Source organism: Dioscorea cayenensis, chromosome 14, assembly GCF_009730915.1.
Source record: "Dioscorea cayenensis subsp. rotundata cultivar TDr96_F1 chromosome 14, TDr96_F1_v2_PseudoChromosome.rev07_lg8_w22 25.fasta, whole genome shotgun sequence".
Classification (NCBI taxonomy): Eukaryota; Viridiplantae; Streptophyta; class Magnoliopsida; order Dioscoreales; family Dioscoreaceae; genus Dioscorea; species Dioscorea cayenensis.
The window spans coordinates 8,291,833-8,309,451 of NC_052484.1; the positions used below are offsets into that span (position 1 = coordinate 8,291,833).

Here is a 17,619-nt window from a genome sequence, read left to right on the forward strand (position 1 = left end):
AGTCCCAAAACTAAGGTCAACCGTGACTAACTCTGCACTGTCCCGGCGGAGAAATCACTTAGTCTCAACACCTCACACTGTGTAAAGTTGCATGGAGTTCTAGGGAATCCAAGTGATAAACCCTCTTCTATGTATAGACCCAGGCGAAAGGCCCCTATTCACAACTAAGCCCCAGACACTAGAGTTCCTTCAACAATTCACTATGTTGCTCACACAACTAAGCCCCAACAAAGTTCATCCTCTAGAACTTCACTCTATTGTGACCGCCAAGAGCTCAAGGAAATTGAGGTAGGATAAATCACACCAGAGGGGAAAGGGGACGCTCCGCTACCTCTCGACTCACCCTCTCAACCCTCTACAATCAAGCAATGTCTAACCCTCATAGTGTGTCACTCATCTACAATGGTTACCAAGATGGACTCTCAACCCTAGTGTCACTCTAGGGGAGAAATCATTCCACAAGCACTCAAGATTGGAACTCAATTGAAACATCAATTAATGAAAGCATAATAAAAGATCAATGAAACAATAACATCCTAGGGTTTACAAAATCCAAGTACCCACTAGGGGGTTTAGCTCTCCATGGAGCACAATACAATCAACAATGAAATCGAAAGTCAAACAAGAGTTAAATAAGAAAACCCTTCGATAGTCGTGTCGATGGTCTTGTGGAGTAGCCAAGTCTTCTCCAAAGGTCCCCTTGTCCCACCTAGGGCATACCTCGCCGGATCTATGCCGACGAAAGCTCCACCAATAACCTTCTTCCAAGCGAATCGCGGTGTCGAATCCCTTAAACCACTCCAAAGACTTGCCAAAAGCTCTCCAAACCCTAGCCGACGCCTTCCCAAATGATGGAGAAAAGTGGAAGAGAAGAGGGGAAAAAGATCCCTATAATCGGGCTGAATCGCGGCTTAAATAGGGCTGGAATCAAGAATCCACATGCCCCTGTGGATTCTTCCCACGGGCCTGTGGAATTCCACACGGGCGTAGGGAATTTCCACACTCCCTTGTGGATTCTCTAAAAATCTGTTTTCTGGCCAGCTGTGAACAGGAAGACCACTTTCATTACAATACAAGGGTCATTTTAGATAAAAATTTTAAAAAAAATCAAACATATTAGTCAATCCATAAGAGCATGTTTGAATAGAGGATTAAAAGAGCAATCAAGCCTTTTAATAATTTGTAATAATCAAAATTGTATCAAATACCCGTTAAAGGAGTTTAATCTTCCTTGGAAGGAATAAAAAGATTTAATATGGATTAAAGTGCTTAAAACCCATATCAAGATTAGCCTGAAATTGGGATCTCATCATTGTTCTTATTAGGAGAACAAATAAAATTCTTTCTATAGACATACCCCTTGCGCGTGTACCGCAAGTGCACGGATCATCGAAGTAATAAAATACCCTGGAAATTGAGAGCTCATCATTGTTCTTATTAGGAGAACAAATAAAATTCTCTCTATAGACACACCCCTTGAGTTTGTGTACGCAAGTGCATGGGTCGTCGAAGTAATAAAATACCCCGGTGAGTGAGTAGTCCAATCCACAAGGAATAGTTGCTCGGAAACACAGGTATTGCTATTTAACTACAGTGAAAACCAAGTTGTGATGTTGATTCAAAATGTCAATGCAAATAAATGTAAAAATAAAATAGAACAAGCAAAAGGAATAAGTAGAGGCAATCAATAGTAAAATGGGGTACCCGGACAATGCTCACCCTAGAACATTTGTTTCAAGTGCAAGACTAGTATTATACCTCCTAATTGAAGCTTAATGAGTTATGGAAATCAAAAGACACACGGTCCCAAACCTAAGTTCAACCATGACTAACCCATACACTATACACCGATGGAAAGGGATACTCTCGACGACTCACACTGTATAGGGTTGCTTGAAGCTCAAGGGACTCCAAGTGATAAACCCTATTCCCTAATATAGATCTAACCCTTTGGTCCAGGCTAAAGACCACTAGTCACGATTAAGCCCCAGCACTAAGGATTACATCAACACTTCACTTTGTTGCTCGCGCAGCTAAGCCCCAGTGGAGTTTGTCTATAAGCACTTCACTCTATCATGACCGCAAAGAACTCTTGGAACTTGAGGTTGAATAAATCACATCGGAAGGAAAAGGGGACGTTCCACTACCTCTCGACCCTCTTCAACCTTGCTTTGTTTAATCCTAATGAAGTGTCACTCATTCACAGGGATTACCAAGATAGATTCTCAACCCTTGTGTCACTCTAAGGGAAAATCAAATCAACAAGAATTCAAAGTTGAAACTCAATTAAAACATCAATTAAAGAAGTATAATAAGAGTCAATAAAACAAAATCATCATAAGGTTTACAAGTCCAAGCACCCACTAGGGGTTTAGCTCTTCATGGAGCAATACAAAAGCAAATATGAAATCAAGGATAAGTGCAAGAAATCCATAGAGAAAACCCTCTTGTAGTCAGTATCGATGGTCTTGTGGAGTCGCCTCGTCTTTTCCAAAGGTTCCCTTGTCAAACCTAGGGCACACCTCTTGCCAAATCGATGCTGGTGAAAGCTCCCCCAATAGTTCTCCTCGAAAGGAACTCGATGTTGAAGGCCATAGAACCGCTCCAAAAATCTAGCAAAAGCCTCTCCAAACCCTAGCCGCCAGCTCCCCAAAATACGGGCAAAAGATAAGAAGAAGATCCCCAAATAAAACTCTCAATGTGGTATTTATAGGGCTGGAATCGGGCATCCACACAGGTGTGTGGAATTTCCACACGGCCGTGTGGATTTCTAGATCTTATTTCCTATGTGTTGTGAACAATAGCTGCTATAGTGATTATAGTACTTCGCCAAAATGATCCCGAATCCACTCTTTTCATCGAGGCCACATAAATGGACATACATCCATGCAGTAGATCACACCGTTTCTTCAATGAAACCACATTGACGAAGCTCTTGATAATGTTGCATAACTCGGAACATATGAGTGTGACTACCTTTGCGCGCCTCCACATTGTATATTCACTTGAGCACAATGAAGGTTGGCACACACCCACATGTCTTTGAGCACAACTTGTGTCTTCACGTTTGTTTAATCTAATAACTTCACAGCAATTGCGTCCACGATCTACTTTTGCTTCATTTCTTCAAAACTTGTCTCCACAACCCTAGATGCACAAAAGAACACAAATACACACGAATGAGCTATAAAATCTGATAAAATTAATGCTCAATGTAAGAAAAGTATACTTCGTATTACTTATACACAAGCACTTATCAAACACCCCCACACTTAAGCTTTTGCTTTTCCTCAAGAAAAAATAAAACATTCACACATATAAGAAGGAAAATTGAAAGTGCTTGGCCTTAGGTTCATAAAAAGCATGCAAAAGAGGCATTGTAGAAGTAAGGAAAAGTTCAAACACTGAATAAAAGGAATCATTTCTCTAGCTAAAAACTTGAATAAAAAAGGACAACAAACCCGATGTTGGGTAGTGTGTGTAAACTCACTCAAGTCAACCAACATGTATTCCCCAAAGCTCTTATTAAAAGTGACTTATTTATATACAAAAGGAAAAGGTAGTAGCTTCACACATCCTAAAAGGTAGCCCTTTCCTAGGCAGCCACCAAGGTGGCTTTCACACTTTCGAGGTGGTGGCTCTTTCTACCGGGTGGTAGCTTTCACTTATCCCATGAGATAGCTCTTTCTCTCATTATGGCATAACTAGTATCCGACTTATGAGAGTAGCTTCATACTTCATATGTTCTAGCTCTTTCCACCGCTAATTCACAGTAAAAACACACACACACACACACACATATTTAAAAAGAAATTAAAAGAAGAAACATGCTAAAACAGCCCCTTAAATGTCAAACTTGAGTTTCCACAAGGTTTAACGAATGAGTAGTGTAACAAGTATCAATCGGGTAAAAAAACCTAAAAATTCAAGTAAAATAAGAGCATTATATATTTAATGTTAAAAATTCTCCTAAACTTAAGAATACAACCATTGCAACTAAGGTGAACCACCATTGGCTACATGAGCATGAACAATGAATGCACAAGTATAGAACGCATGTAATGTGAACTCCGCCCCACACTTAAGATGTACATTGATCTCAATATACACATGCAAGCACAATAAAGAAGTATAACAATAAAAAACATGTGTGTGAAGATGGGCAATTGAAATAATACTCCCCCGAACTTCTAGTGTATGTTTGATGGAGCTAAATTTATTGAGAGTTGAGTTCCAACGGGTTGTGGAGCACACATGGCCATGTAAAATGCCACATGACTGTGCAAATGACTATTACTCAATTCCAAGACTCACAAGACCATTTGCACGTATATACAAGGGGGTTCAATAAATCTCAATAAAAACAAAGTAAAATCGAGTCTATAAAGATATGGAAATGAAATACAACTCGAAACAGCTGAAAATAAAAAGATAAACTCAGATGCACAAAAGAACACAAATACACATGAATGAGCTATAAAATCTGATAAAAGCAATCCTCAATGTAAGAAAAGTATACTTCATATTACTTATACACAAGCACTTATCAATCTTCATGAAATTACATGTACATAAAGATGTACAAGCATATAAAGATAGCCACCACTATATCAGGAAATAATCAATCTAAGAGATAGTTTACATATTTCGGAGATATGGAAGATCCCAATGATATTCTAATATTATTTACATATTTGGGAGATATGGAAGATCCCAAAGATAATCTAATATTATTTACATATTTGGGAGATATGGAAGATGCCATGAATATTCTCCAATACTCTTCCGCAAGAAAAAGTCGAGGAGCGATTCGTATCTTGGATCGAAGAGACTCAAATCGAGATTTGGCTAACGGTTTAGTCATAATTTCAGCAGATTGATCTTGAGTGGTGATGAATTAAACCTGAAGATCACGACAAGCTACCTTGTCACGAACAAAGTGAAAATCAATCTCAAGATATTTTGTTCAAGCATGGAACACAGGGTTTGTGGAGAGGTAGTGGCACCATGGTTATCACACCAAAGGATTAGAGGAGATGAGAGAGATAGACCTAGCTCGGAGAAAAGGAATTGGATCCACGTGAGCTCAGTAGAGGAATCTGCAAGCGCCTTGTATTCTGCTTAGGTAGAAGATCGGGACACTGTTTGCTTCTTATGAGAACTCCATGAGATAAGTTTATTTCCTTAAAAATTGTGAAGCCTCCTGTAGACTTGCTATCATCAAGACAACCAGTCCAATCTGCATCACCGAATGCTTGGAGATGGTCTGTAGAACAACAGTTGAAAAATAAACCATAATTAGAAGTCCCCTCGAGATATCAAAGGGTTCCCTTTACTGTAGACCAATGGGTCTCTGTTAGTTGATGCATGAATTGACAGACTTTATTGATTGAGAAAGAGAGTTCAGGGCGAGTAAGAGTGATATATTGTACCTACCTGACGATATTTGGTTGGATCAGAGAATAAAGGCCCAAGTTTGGTGAGAGATATGGATGTGGAGATTGGAGTGGTAACTAGTTTAGCATTAGCAAGGCCAGCTTTCTGAAGTAGATTAGAGATATACTTCTACTGAGAAAGTATAATCCCAGATGAATGACGAACAACCTTAATGCTTAGAAAGTAGTGCAAGGGGCAGAGATCTTCGAGGGAAAACTTACTGGAGAAAGCACAAATGAGACTAGAAATAAACCTTGAATCAATACATGTGACAATGATATCATTTATATATATGAAAACATAAACGTTAGTACCACCCTTGGAGTATAAAAGGACAGGAAGGAATCAATCTTGGGTCTGACAAATCCATGGCTGATAAGTGCCTGAGAGAGTCGATAAAACAAGCCAGGGATGCCTACTTGAGACTATATAGGGAGCAATGTAGGAGATAGACATGGTTTGGATGGGATGAGTTTGTGAATACAAGTGGTTGAGACATGTAGATGGTTTCTAAGAGATTACCATGGAAGAAGGTGATATAAACATCAAGTTGCCAGACTGACCAACCATGGAAGAAGGCGATATAAACATCAACTACTGGGCTGAAAGTCTCATTGTAGTCCACTGCTCCCTGTTGTTGCTGGAATCCCTTAGCAACTAACCGAGCCTTATATCGCTCAATGGATCCATCTGCATGCCTCTTAATCTTGAACACCCATTTACAACCAATGACATTCATAGAGGTACACATTGGGATAAGAGGCCAAGTGTCATTCTATAATAGTGCATTAAACTCGTCAGCCATGACCCAACACTATTGTGGATCTTTACTAGTAATGGAGAAACATGTTGGCTCAATGGGAAAGATAGTGTAGTGGTACACAATGCCATAGAGAGTGAAAAGGAATCTTTGGTTTTGAATTTGGACATAAGTGCATGGGATGAGTCCGAGTGGGTGGAACGGGGGTGGATTATGCTGATGAGCTATTTAAGGAGTAGGTAGGACTAGTTGGAAGAAGAGACAAGGAAAAGGAGACACTCTCGAGTTACTCGACAAAGAAATTATCAACAGGAGAGGAAGGTTAAGAAGATGAGGGGTTGGGAGAGAAAGAATCAGCTCATGCTGCTTAAGAGATATCAGAAATAGGGCAAGTGGTGGTCCAACAAAGAAAGATGAAGTAGAATCGGTAGGAAGAGAGGGTGGTGGGGAGAGTTGTGATTCGAAAAAAGGAAAACGTAGCTCATCAAATCGAATGTGAATAGTAATATAAGTTTTGTGAATGGCAAGGTCGAGACACCAATATCCGTGATGTTTAGGCCTATAACCAAGGAAGGCACATGGTGATGACCTAATAGGGACGCCAGTATATATGCCAATCATGTAATAATATGCATTGATGTAGAGTGTCAGTCCACAGGGAAGACAGTGAATACTAGTTATAATAGTAATTCCAAAAAATAGCCAAAATGATCGAATGATGTGTGTTCAAATAAAAGAGAATAAAAGCAAGAAATACCGGGATAAAAATAAGAGAAATCAAGGAAGGAAATGATGTTCAAGCATAGCATCCGTCTAAGGTTATGAAGTACAGGACAAAAGTTGTCTGAGTATGCAATCCTATTTGAATGAAAAGGTTTTCAGAATTATACTAAACACGGATTTTTTAGGCGAAGAGTAACTGAATAGGTGCAAATTTGATATAAATATCCACAGAATCGCATTTACAATCTATGAAACTTTATTGTGAGCTAATGACAATCTCTTTAGTAGATAATCTCTCCCCATCTCCCCATAGAGAGAGATTATCTCTAATCTGAATATAGAGTAAAGATGTGATTTCTCCTAAAATCTACTCTACATGATTACAAAGTGCACAGAGATTATCACTAACACACTCCGGAAGATTGCTGGGGACAAAGTCTCCAAAGTACCCTAACTAGAGACGTACTCACTATCATCTTGAATTGCTACATGTCTACACTAGGTGTGAATTTCTTCTCATCACAAAGCACATCATACATACGAAAACTAGGAGGCTCTCTCCACAGTAGTAATCATTCAATAAAACCGCACAATTAGAGTTAAATAGAGATGATTGCAATTAAGAAAACAACTAAACACAGTTGTAATCATTCAATAAAACTGCACAATTAGAGTCAAATAGAGATGATTAAAATTAAGAAAACAAATAAAGGATCAAAGGTCCAACAACCAATGTCAATGAAATAAACCCTAAAGTTCACCTATGCCCAAACATCTACAAATTAGTCCTCCATTAAATGAGGGCAAGCATTCAAGATACAAATAATATAGGACACATGGTGAGCTTCTAAGATTCCAAGTTGATAGCAAGTGATAGTAGTGTGACCCCAAGTACCACAGAGCTGGCTTTGAATAGAATTTCCATCATTAGGGTGATACCATCCACCATTGGTATGATGAAAACGGCCATGCCCCCAACCACTACGGCGGCCATGAGCATAGGTAGAGTGGTGTTGATAGTAGTTATGGCTAAAGGGAGGAAGACCCTACGGAAGAGTTCCAAACGCAATGGGACTAGGGGAGGCAGAGGAAAGAAGTTTCTGGAGAAAGACCTGAGAGGCTAGTTATAGGGCTGAAACCACCAGAGGGTAGCCTGGAGAATTGGCCGAGGAAAGTTGGGCCTCTTTTGAGGCAAGTAAATGTCTAGGAAAATGAACTTCTAAAGGATTGCATCATGGAGAAGTAAGTAGTTGGCAGATGATGAGTGTACAATGGTCATGTATTTTATATCAATTTATACACTAAATTGGCATGTATTAGAACTATATTTGGAGAATTTGATGGTAAATATAATGTGTTGTGCATTAACAGGCTTAGGGCAGTGCTTAATGACAAGTGAGAGAGCAAAAGTAAGCATTTTAGACCTTAAATGATGAAGTTGGAGCTCTCTCGGCATCATTGGAATAAGGACAAGGCAAACTGGGTGGCTTATGGGTAGCTTATGGTCGTCTTTATGGCCATAAGACAATTCCAGAAGACCTTGCGGCCATGTTTATAACCATAAAGCTTATTCAGAGCCATGTTAGAGGGCTTTATGGGCAAGGCTTAAGCTCATAAGGATGCCCGTAAGGAACTTACAATTACAGGATACGCCCATAAGGACAGTGGTAAGAAGTAGAATAGTAAAGCTTACAGTCCAGCGCTTAATGTCATATGCTGGACCGCAACATAAACAAAAGAACTTAAGGACAGGGATTACAGTCGTAAGTCATCCCATAAGGCTCATAACAATCTTCTCCAACTCCCTTACGGCCTAGCCCTTACGCCCGTATGCACCCCTAAAACAGTCAGGTATAAAAAACTTATGAGAATTTTTAGGGCATCTTTTATTCTTTGGGGGGTGATTCTTGGAGGTAAGGTTTAGGAAGAAAATGGGCAAATCTCGAGCACCTAGGAAGCAATTTTAAGTGAGATTTAACTCTACATTCAAGGGGATTGAAGATCGTAGCCATCAAGCTCATCTTGGCGGCTTGTGGGGAAGCTTAACTAGGGCTTCACAGGCGATTCTTCATCAACACAATTCAGAAGGGGTTTTCATGGTTCTCATGCTTTCCTCCATTATTTGTATCTTGAATGATTGTCCTCCATTAATGGATGGCTAATTTGTAGATGTTTGGGCATAGTTGAACACTAGGGTTTATTTCTTTAACTTTGGTTGTTGGATCTTTGATGCTTAATTAATTTCTTAATTAAAATCATTTCTATTTGAGTTTAATTATGTGATTTAAAGCTTGTTTTATAATGAGCTGAAAGCCTTAGCAAACATACTTGGTATTGCTATGTGACAAGAAGAAAATTCCCACCTAGCATAGACTTATCACAATTCGAGGATAGTGGGTACATCTCTGGTTAGGGCATTGACGAAAGAATTATGGGTGTCTAAATTATGAAAATATATTAGCATGCAAGTATGCACTTAATACTACAATTGGTTCGTTATACTGCAAGTGACAGGTCATTAAGTAATACCTCGTGGATGAACATGAGGGTCATATTTCCCTAGGAATGACGAGAGGATAATATAACTTCATTTTCACTTAATCAATAACCTAATCGTTTATGTTCTTTCTTTAGTTCTACTTATACAACACTATTAAACAATACAATTAGAGATGATGTTAAGCACACTTAGAAGGAGTTGAGAGTATATACTAAAGTTATCTTGATAATTAATTATGGCAGCCGTTAAGTGTCAATCATGTTCTAGGTTTGAACCGTGAAAATTCAAAGGCCTACTAGCCCCAATAAGCCATGGTGACTAGGTCTAAATTACTAGGACTTAAGATGGACTCTCTTCCACCCCAGCCTCCTCTGTTTGTCTTAAGTACGGGAATCAGACCCTAAGCCTAAGGCTAAGAGAAAATCAATCCCTAATCCGGAAACCTCCATGAGAAGAGACCAATCAGACCCTAAGCCTAAAGGATAATCAATCAGTAATCCGGAAACCTAGCTATGCTTAACCTCTTAGAACATGCATAGATCTATCATGGCATGAGCATCATCAATATGGGGGCATATCCTCCTCATCCACATGAACATGTAATAATCAATTTTGAACATGCAATGATTACGAAAACTAGAAAAATTTATATAAACAATCAAGATTCATAAACAATAACCAAGGGATCTAGACATACAATTCCCCTCGAATTAGGTTCTTATGGTTCATACAAAATAAAGTATCAAAGCACAAGAGAACCACAAGATCAAATAAAGAATAAATACTTGTTTAATGAATTAGGAACACTTGATTATTTTTCACTTTAGCCATTTCTTTTCTTTTCTTTCTTCTTTGTTATTATTTTATTTTTCCATAGTGTTTTCTGATTCCTTCTCTCTTGCTTGATCAGTATATGCCACCGAAAGGCAAAGCACCAAGACTGGAAGTAAGTGAGAGCAATGTAGAAAGAATGATTGGAACCAGATTGAGAATAACTCTATTGAATGAAATAGGATTTTTGATAGTGAGTATTGAGGGAGAGCAGTTGGACACTATGGAAAATCAAGGGAACCGGCATAGGACCCTTTCAGATTATGCTTTCCCCACTCTGACTGTTCTCTGTTGAGTATAGTGCTCCCACCAGTTACAAGAAACAACTTTGAGCTTCAGCCTGTGTTTATACAGATGGTTCAGAATTCAGTACAGTTCCATGGATTATTGGATGAGGATCCTAGCAGTCATATTAGGGGATTCCTCAAAGTATGTGACATACTTAAGATATACAACATTTCTGACAACGCCATCAGACTTTTCTTATTCCCATTTTCACTAAAAGGAAGAGCTAAATAGTGGCTTTAAGCTCTTCCTCGAGCATCTATCAAGACTTGGGAAAAGCTAGTCAAAGCATTCTTGGCCTGTTATTTTCCTCTAGAAAGAACTACTAAGTTGCATCAAGAGATTACATGTTATGCATTGTTGGATACTGAATCGTTATTCAAAATGTGGTAGTGATTTAAAGACTTGTTGAGAAAATGTCTGCATCATAACCTCCCTGAGTGGATGAAAGTTTAGATTTTCCATCAAGAGCTCTTTCAGAGTACCCAACAGCTCATTGATTCGGCAGTGGGAGGATCACTTGGCAGTAAGACCTCGGAGATAGCCAAGCAGTCGATTGAGGAATAGTCATTAACAATTTTCATTGAAATTCGAGAGGTAAATTAGTGGTAAAGCTAGCCAGGATGATCTAATTTAGTGAAGTCACAGCACTAGCAGCTCAGGTAGAAGCCTTGAGCCAAAAGATGTATAATTTGTTTACTCAAAAATCAGCTACAGTCATGGCGTGTGACACGTGTGAGGGAGGACATACCTCGATAGATTGTTCCATTGTCAGAGTGGTGCACGGACCCAGTTAACAAGTATATTTCATTGGTAGTGCCTTTCGACAAAACGGAACCGCTATAGTGGTACATACAACCAAAGATGATAGAATCACCTTAATTTTTCTTGGGGGAATCCAGGGTAGCAACAAAAGCCCCCACCAAGATTTCCTCCTCACCAACAGAATGACAAGAGACCCACATTAGAGGAAGTTCTCACTAGGTTTACTCAGAGTACAAACATTAAGTTCCAGTAGTCAAATAACCAGTTCAAAAACAAAGAAGCATCGATGAGAAACAAGCAAGCTTCTCTCCAGAATTTGGAGAACCAAGTGGGATGGATTACCAAACTAGTATCCAAATGGCCTCAAGGAAGCTTACTAAGTAATACTGAAGCAAATCCCCATGTGCATCTTAAGGCAATTCCTCTACGAAGTGGTGAAAAAGTGGGGATGGGTGGTGATAAGATGATAAAGATGGAAAAGGAGCCAGAAATTAAGGTTATTGAGAGCCTGGCAAGGAAAAGCGAGCCTACTTCGATTGTTGAGAAGAGAACACCACCACTGGTGAAGGAGTACATTCTCTGCCTCCTTTACCCATTAAGATTGTTGAATGATCATACAGACAAACAATTCAAGAGATTTCTGGACTTGTTGAAGCAATTGCATATTAGTGTCCCATTTGTTGAAGCCTTATCTCAAATGCCAAAGTATGCAAAGTTTCTCAAGGACCTACTAACAAACAAGCGGAAATCTAAGGAGGTATCAACAGTAACATTGAGCGAAGGAAGCTCAGCGTTGCTTCAGAAATGACTACTGAAAAAACAGAAAGATCTAAGGAGTTTTACTATCCCTTGTGACATTGGTGAAATAGTTAATGAAAAAGCCCTAGTGAACCTAGGTACTAGAATTAATGTGATGCCTTGCCATGTTCAATAGGCTTGGACTTTGTGACCTTAAACTAACTAGGATGACATTGCAACTAGCGGACTCCTCCATTAGACATCTTAGGGGAATCATAGAAGACATTTTGGTTAAGGTTGATAAATTTATTTTCCCGGTAGATTTGATGATTCTAGATCTAGATGAGGATATTGAAGTGAAACTCATTCTTGGTAGTTCATTCCTAGCCATCTCCAAAGCCCTCATTGATGTTAGCAATGGTAGAATGAAACTTAGGGTTGGGGATAAGGAAGTTATGTTCGCTTTATCTGATGCAATAAAACATCCTTCTACTTTTGATGATACTTTATATTTCCTTGATAAGACTGATTTAATTGTTGATGAATGTGTGCAGGAAATCTTGCACAAGGAGCCTTTTAAGGAGTAATTCGATGCCCTTCATATTGAAGAGACCACCCCTTTACTTACACCAAGAGTAACTAAGGAAAACACGAGTAAAATTCATTGGCGTGAGGTTACTTCCTCATAGAAAGGCTAGAGAAAACCTTTGTCCAAGAAGGTAACCACCGAATCGGTCAACTTTATCGGTAAGTTTCCTATTTCTGTGACCTTGTACTTGGGTATTATTTTAGAGATATTGATTCTACATATGAGGAATTTTTTTACTTTGAGCCTCCTTGACATGTGCATTCAGGTTCGTCAAGCTTGTGATGTTAAACAAGTGCTTCTTGGGAGATAACCCAAGCAGGATTTTTTGTATTTTGGTTAGTTTGAATCTAAAGTTGTATTTTGTTGTCTTGTTTGAGTTTGCAATAAATTGCTTGATTTGTCTTGAATTTTCATGTGTTGGTTGGATGCTTGTGGCGATGGGCACTCATTTTGTGCTTCTTAAGTTTTATTTGTATTTGAGCTTAACTACAGGAAATAGGGAAAACTCTACTCAATTTTCCAAGACTCTTACAGGCTCCTTACACTCATAAGCATGACCGTGAACCTCATATAGAGAGCTTTACGAGCATCTTACACCCGTAAGACACCTTGCAAGGGAAATTTAGAGAGCCTTATGAGTGCACTTACAGTCCATAAGTCCTAGTGAACACAGTTCAAAGTTTCCTTACTAATGGCTTACTCTCGTAGGCAAGACAATAAGGGTCATCCAGAGCACCTTACAGGTATACCTTACACCCTTACGGCCCGTAACCTTCTGGGGAATATAGCTTAGGTTCTTTATGGCCTACTTATGTCCGTAAGCAAGACAGTAAGAGCGAGACAGAGAACCTTACAGGCTACAGTGCAAAGTCTCTTATAGTCATAACCTATATTATAAAGAAGATGTATCCTCATAGGGTAGGCCTTAAGGCAATAAGCACCCCGTAATTCTCGAGGTTTACGCCTGTAAGCCAGCTGTAAGCACCTGGGATTTTAGCGCCATTGGCGACATTTGATCTTCATTTCCAATTTGTTTTCCCCGAATTGAGGTCGTTGGTGCTCCTTTTCCTCCCATTCTCTTTCCGTTATCCTCTTCTTTAGTTTTTGAGTGTTTTTTTACAAGTTTGGACCACTTTGAAAGCTCCTTACTGGCTTTTTATTTTATTTCCCTCTTTGTCAAGAAGGTAACACTAGTTTTTCATGATTTTTGAGTCAATCATTTGAAATATTGCATGAAAACAAATGTATGATGTTTACAATTGCTTGAATTATAATTTAGAGTCAAAGTTTGTATATTTTGGAGTTCCATTGTACAGGAGTGGTCCTTACAGCTTGAACCTGAGGCTTACAGATGTAAGGTTGCCGTAAAGGTGACTTTCCCCAACCCTTATGGTCATAAGCCTTCCCATAAGTGAGCCATAAGCATTCCTGTTTTGTTCAAATTTTGTATTTTTGCATTCTAAACTTTGTATTTTTCTTATGCAGGATTGTTAGAGTAAAGACGGCAGCTTCTAGGATGGCCAAGAGAAAGCGACTCGAGTCTTCCACCTTGGGTATGGCTGCCACAAAAGGGACATTGACTTCCCCGACCCCCTTAGCCCCTGTTTTGTTTTAGGTTCACTTCAGAGAGCAGTTTACTCGCTTGGAGATGAAGTAGTTTGGCCAATCTTATACAGTGGATTGGCCTGTTCTTGCCCAGCTGAGGCTCGAGGAGGAGGTACGATAGATGCTATGAACTAGTGATTGGCACCGAGCATTCATGTACAAGAAACTGGTGTACCGAGACATTACAGTAGAGGTTCTAAGCACCTTCGATCTGGATCAGGAACTGGTTGATTTCAATTGGGAGGACTCCATTTGATTTTAGCTATTCAAGAAGCAATGGAGCCCATCTTACACTGAGTTTGGCTTACTATTGGGATTTATGGCACGTACTTCACCAACACCCAGCAGTGTGAGCAGCTTCTGATTAATTTCCCTCTCGACATCACTACCAAGGTAGTCTGGTAGCATCTGAGCAGAGGGAGAAGCTCTGAGCTGGGCCTTACCAAGGCCTCATTCCTCACACGCCCGGCCCATAGGACTTATGTGCAATACCCAACATCCTCAATTATAATGGGGATTCTCACTTGGTTAATTCTTGACCTTAAGTGATCCCCAATTTGCTAGGGCACAATAAAGGACACACTAGGCCGATTTCAAGCTTCAATGACTTCATCTATGTGAACTGGGGAAGTAATTGTATTCCACTCCTGCCTTGTTATTGTTTAAATTACCTTGCATGCTTATCTTTTACACACATTGAGGACAATGTATAAATTAAGTGTGGGGGAGGGGTCTAAGTTTCATTGTTAACTCTCTTTCATGCCAAGTTTGACTTATGACGGTGTATTTGAAATGTAGAAGAGTTTTGTAGTATTAGGATTGACACTCGAGAGTTTGTTCTATTTTGAGTTCTATTTTTTTACTGTGCATTCTATCCTTGGTTATTCACAGAGCATACAACTTTTCAATTGTAGGAACTTAGACCATGTTGGACTTCTTTGAGTTTTATTCATTATACTTCTTGTGGTTGATTAAAGAAATTTTTTTTCAAATTTCGAGGAAATTGTTTCAAAAGGGAAAAAAAAAGAAAGAATAAAGTTGATAAATGGAAAGAGCTACCCCTATTAGAAGTTTGAAGCTACTTTTGACAAGTTGAATATTATGTATGCTCTAACGAGAGAAAGATCTACCTCTTTAGGTGATTGAAAGCTACCATATTTTTAGTAAAAGATGTGGAAAGAGCTACCTCTTTTAAGTGTGAAAGCCGCTCGTTGAGAGTTCACGGGAAAAGACTATCTTGGGAGATGTGTGAAGCTACCACCTTGTGCATAAGAAGATTTTTGTGTGATTGCTTGCTTTTGGGAATCCTCCATGTTGAAAGAAGTGAAGTAGGGAGTCATAGCACACACACAATAATAATCTTGAATAGAGTCTTCACTATTTTTGGGACTTGCAGTTTTAGCATTCTTGTATTGTGAAACTCCTAAATTCTTGAGTATCCCAGGTCTTTACACTTTCTCCACTTAGTTTGTGATGTTCTATTTTGCTTGAGGACAAGCAAAAGCTTAAGTGTGGGGGAATTTTATGAGTGTACAGTGTTCATGTATTTTATATCAACTTTTATACTCAATTAGCATGTATTAGAACTATATTGTGGAATTCGATGCTAAATATAGTGTGTTGCGCATTAACTATCTTAGGGCAGTGCTTAAAGATGAGAGAGAGTCAAAGGAAGTATTTTAGACCTTATATAATGAAGTTGGAGCTCTCTCGGCATCATTGGAACAAGGACAAGGCAAACTGGGAGGCTTATGGGCATCTTACGATCTTTCTTATAGCTATAATTCAAATCTAAAAGACCTTGCAGGCATACTTATACCCATAAAGGGATACAGAGCCAAGCAGAGAACCTTACGTGCAAGGCTTACAACCGTAAGGATGCACGTAAGGACCATCCAGAGAAGCATACGATCACAAGATACATCTGTAAGGCTGGTCACAAGGAGCAGAATAGTAAAGCTTATGGTTTAGCACTTACGGTCATAAGCTAGACCGTAACACAAATAAAAGACCTTACGAATTGGGCTTACGGCCGTAAGTCATCCTGTAAGGCTCAGAACAATCTACTTCAGTTGCCTTATGGCTTAACCTTCACACACGTAAGCAGCTCGTAAGCAGTAGTAGGGTATAAATAAAACTTATGGGGATTTTTAGAGCATCTTCTATTATATTCTTCTATTCTTTGGGGAGCGATTCTTGGAGGCAAGGTTGACAAAGAAAAATCGTTAATCTCCAGCACCTATAGAACAATTTCAAGGGGGAAGGGGATTCGACTCTACATTCAAGGAGATTGAAGATCGTAGCCGTCAAGCTCATCTTGGCAGCATGTGTGGAAGCTTACCTAAGACTTCATCAGTGATTCCTTATCAGCACGATTGAGAAAGGGGTTTTCATGGCTCTCATGTTTTCCTCCATTATTTGTATCTTGAATGCTTGCCTTCCATTAATGGAGTGCTAATTTTTAGATTTTTGGGCATAGTTGAACTCTAGGGTTTATTTCTTTGCCTTTGGTTGTTGGAACTTTGATGCTTAATTTATTTCTTAATTTAAATCATTTCTATTTGAGTCTTATTGTGTGATTGAATGCTTGTTTTCTAACGAGACAAAAGCCCTAGCAAACATACTTGGTATTGCTACGTAAAGAGAAAAACTTCCAACCTAGCATAGACTTACAACAATTCGAGACGATAATGGGTACATCTTTGGTTAAGGTATCTAGGAGACTTTGTCTCCCACAATCCTTTTAAGTGGATTAATGATGATTTTTGTGCTCTTTGCAATCATGGGGAGCAGATTTTAGGAGAAATCACATTTATGCTCTGTATTCGGATTAGGGGTAATCTTTCTCTTTGGGGAGAGATTATCTACTTAAAAGATTGGCATTAGTTCACAATAAGGTTTTATAGAGTGTTAACATGATTGTGTGGATGTCCGTATCAATTCTGCACCTATTCAGTTATACTTCATCTGAGAGTATATTTCTGGAAACATTTCGGGTCAAATAGGCTCGCGTGTTTAGATAACCATTGTTCTGTACCTCATAACTCTAGAAGGATGCTATGTCTAGACATCACTTTCTTCCTTTAATTCTCTCCTAATGCCACCTGTAATTTCTTGTTTTTACTTGATTTTGTTCTCATACACATTACGTAATCTTTTAGGCTATTTTTTGGGATAAAGTTATTACTAGTATTCACCTCCTTCCCTGTTGCCTAGCAGTCTGCTTTACACACACTTTATTAAGTCCCTATCAGTGGAGCAATGTGGTTATTGTTGATAAACTAATGGTTGTGAAGGAGAGCTTGAAGATCAAAAAAAGAGACAAGCTCAGGATGAGAACTCAAGATGGTGGTGAGATCTTTGAATTCAGAACAGAGGCCTTTGAAG

At 39.0% G+C, this 17,619-nt stretch overlaps 2 protein-coding genes across 2 annotated transcripts; both read left to right on the top strand.

Moving 5' to 3' along the window:
* The first annotated feature begins 11,586 nt into the window (after positions 1–11,586).
* LOC120276091 lies at positions 11,587–12,108 on the top strand. Its single transcript, XM_039282823.1, has one exon. It carries the CDS (start codon positions 11,587–11,589, stop codon positions 12,106–12,108), a length of 522 nt encoding a protein of 173 aa, XP_039138757.1.
* A 157-nt stretch (positions 12,109–12,265) lies between these two features.
* On the top strand, positions 12,266–12,625 carry LOC120276092. Its single transcript, XM_039282825.1, has one exon. It carries the CDS (start codon positions 12,266–12,268, stop codon positions 12,623–12,625), a length of 360 nt encoding a protein of 119 aa, XP_039138759.1.
* The last annotated feature ends 4,994 nt before the right edge of the window (positions 12,626–17,619 follow it).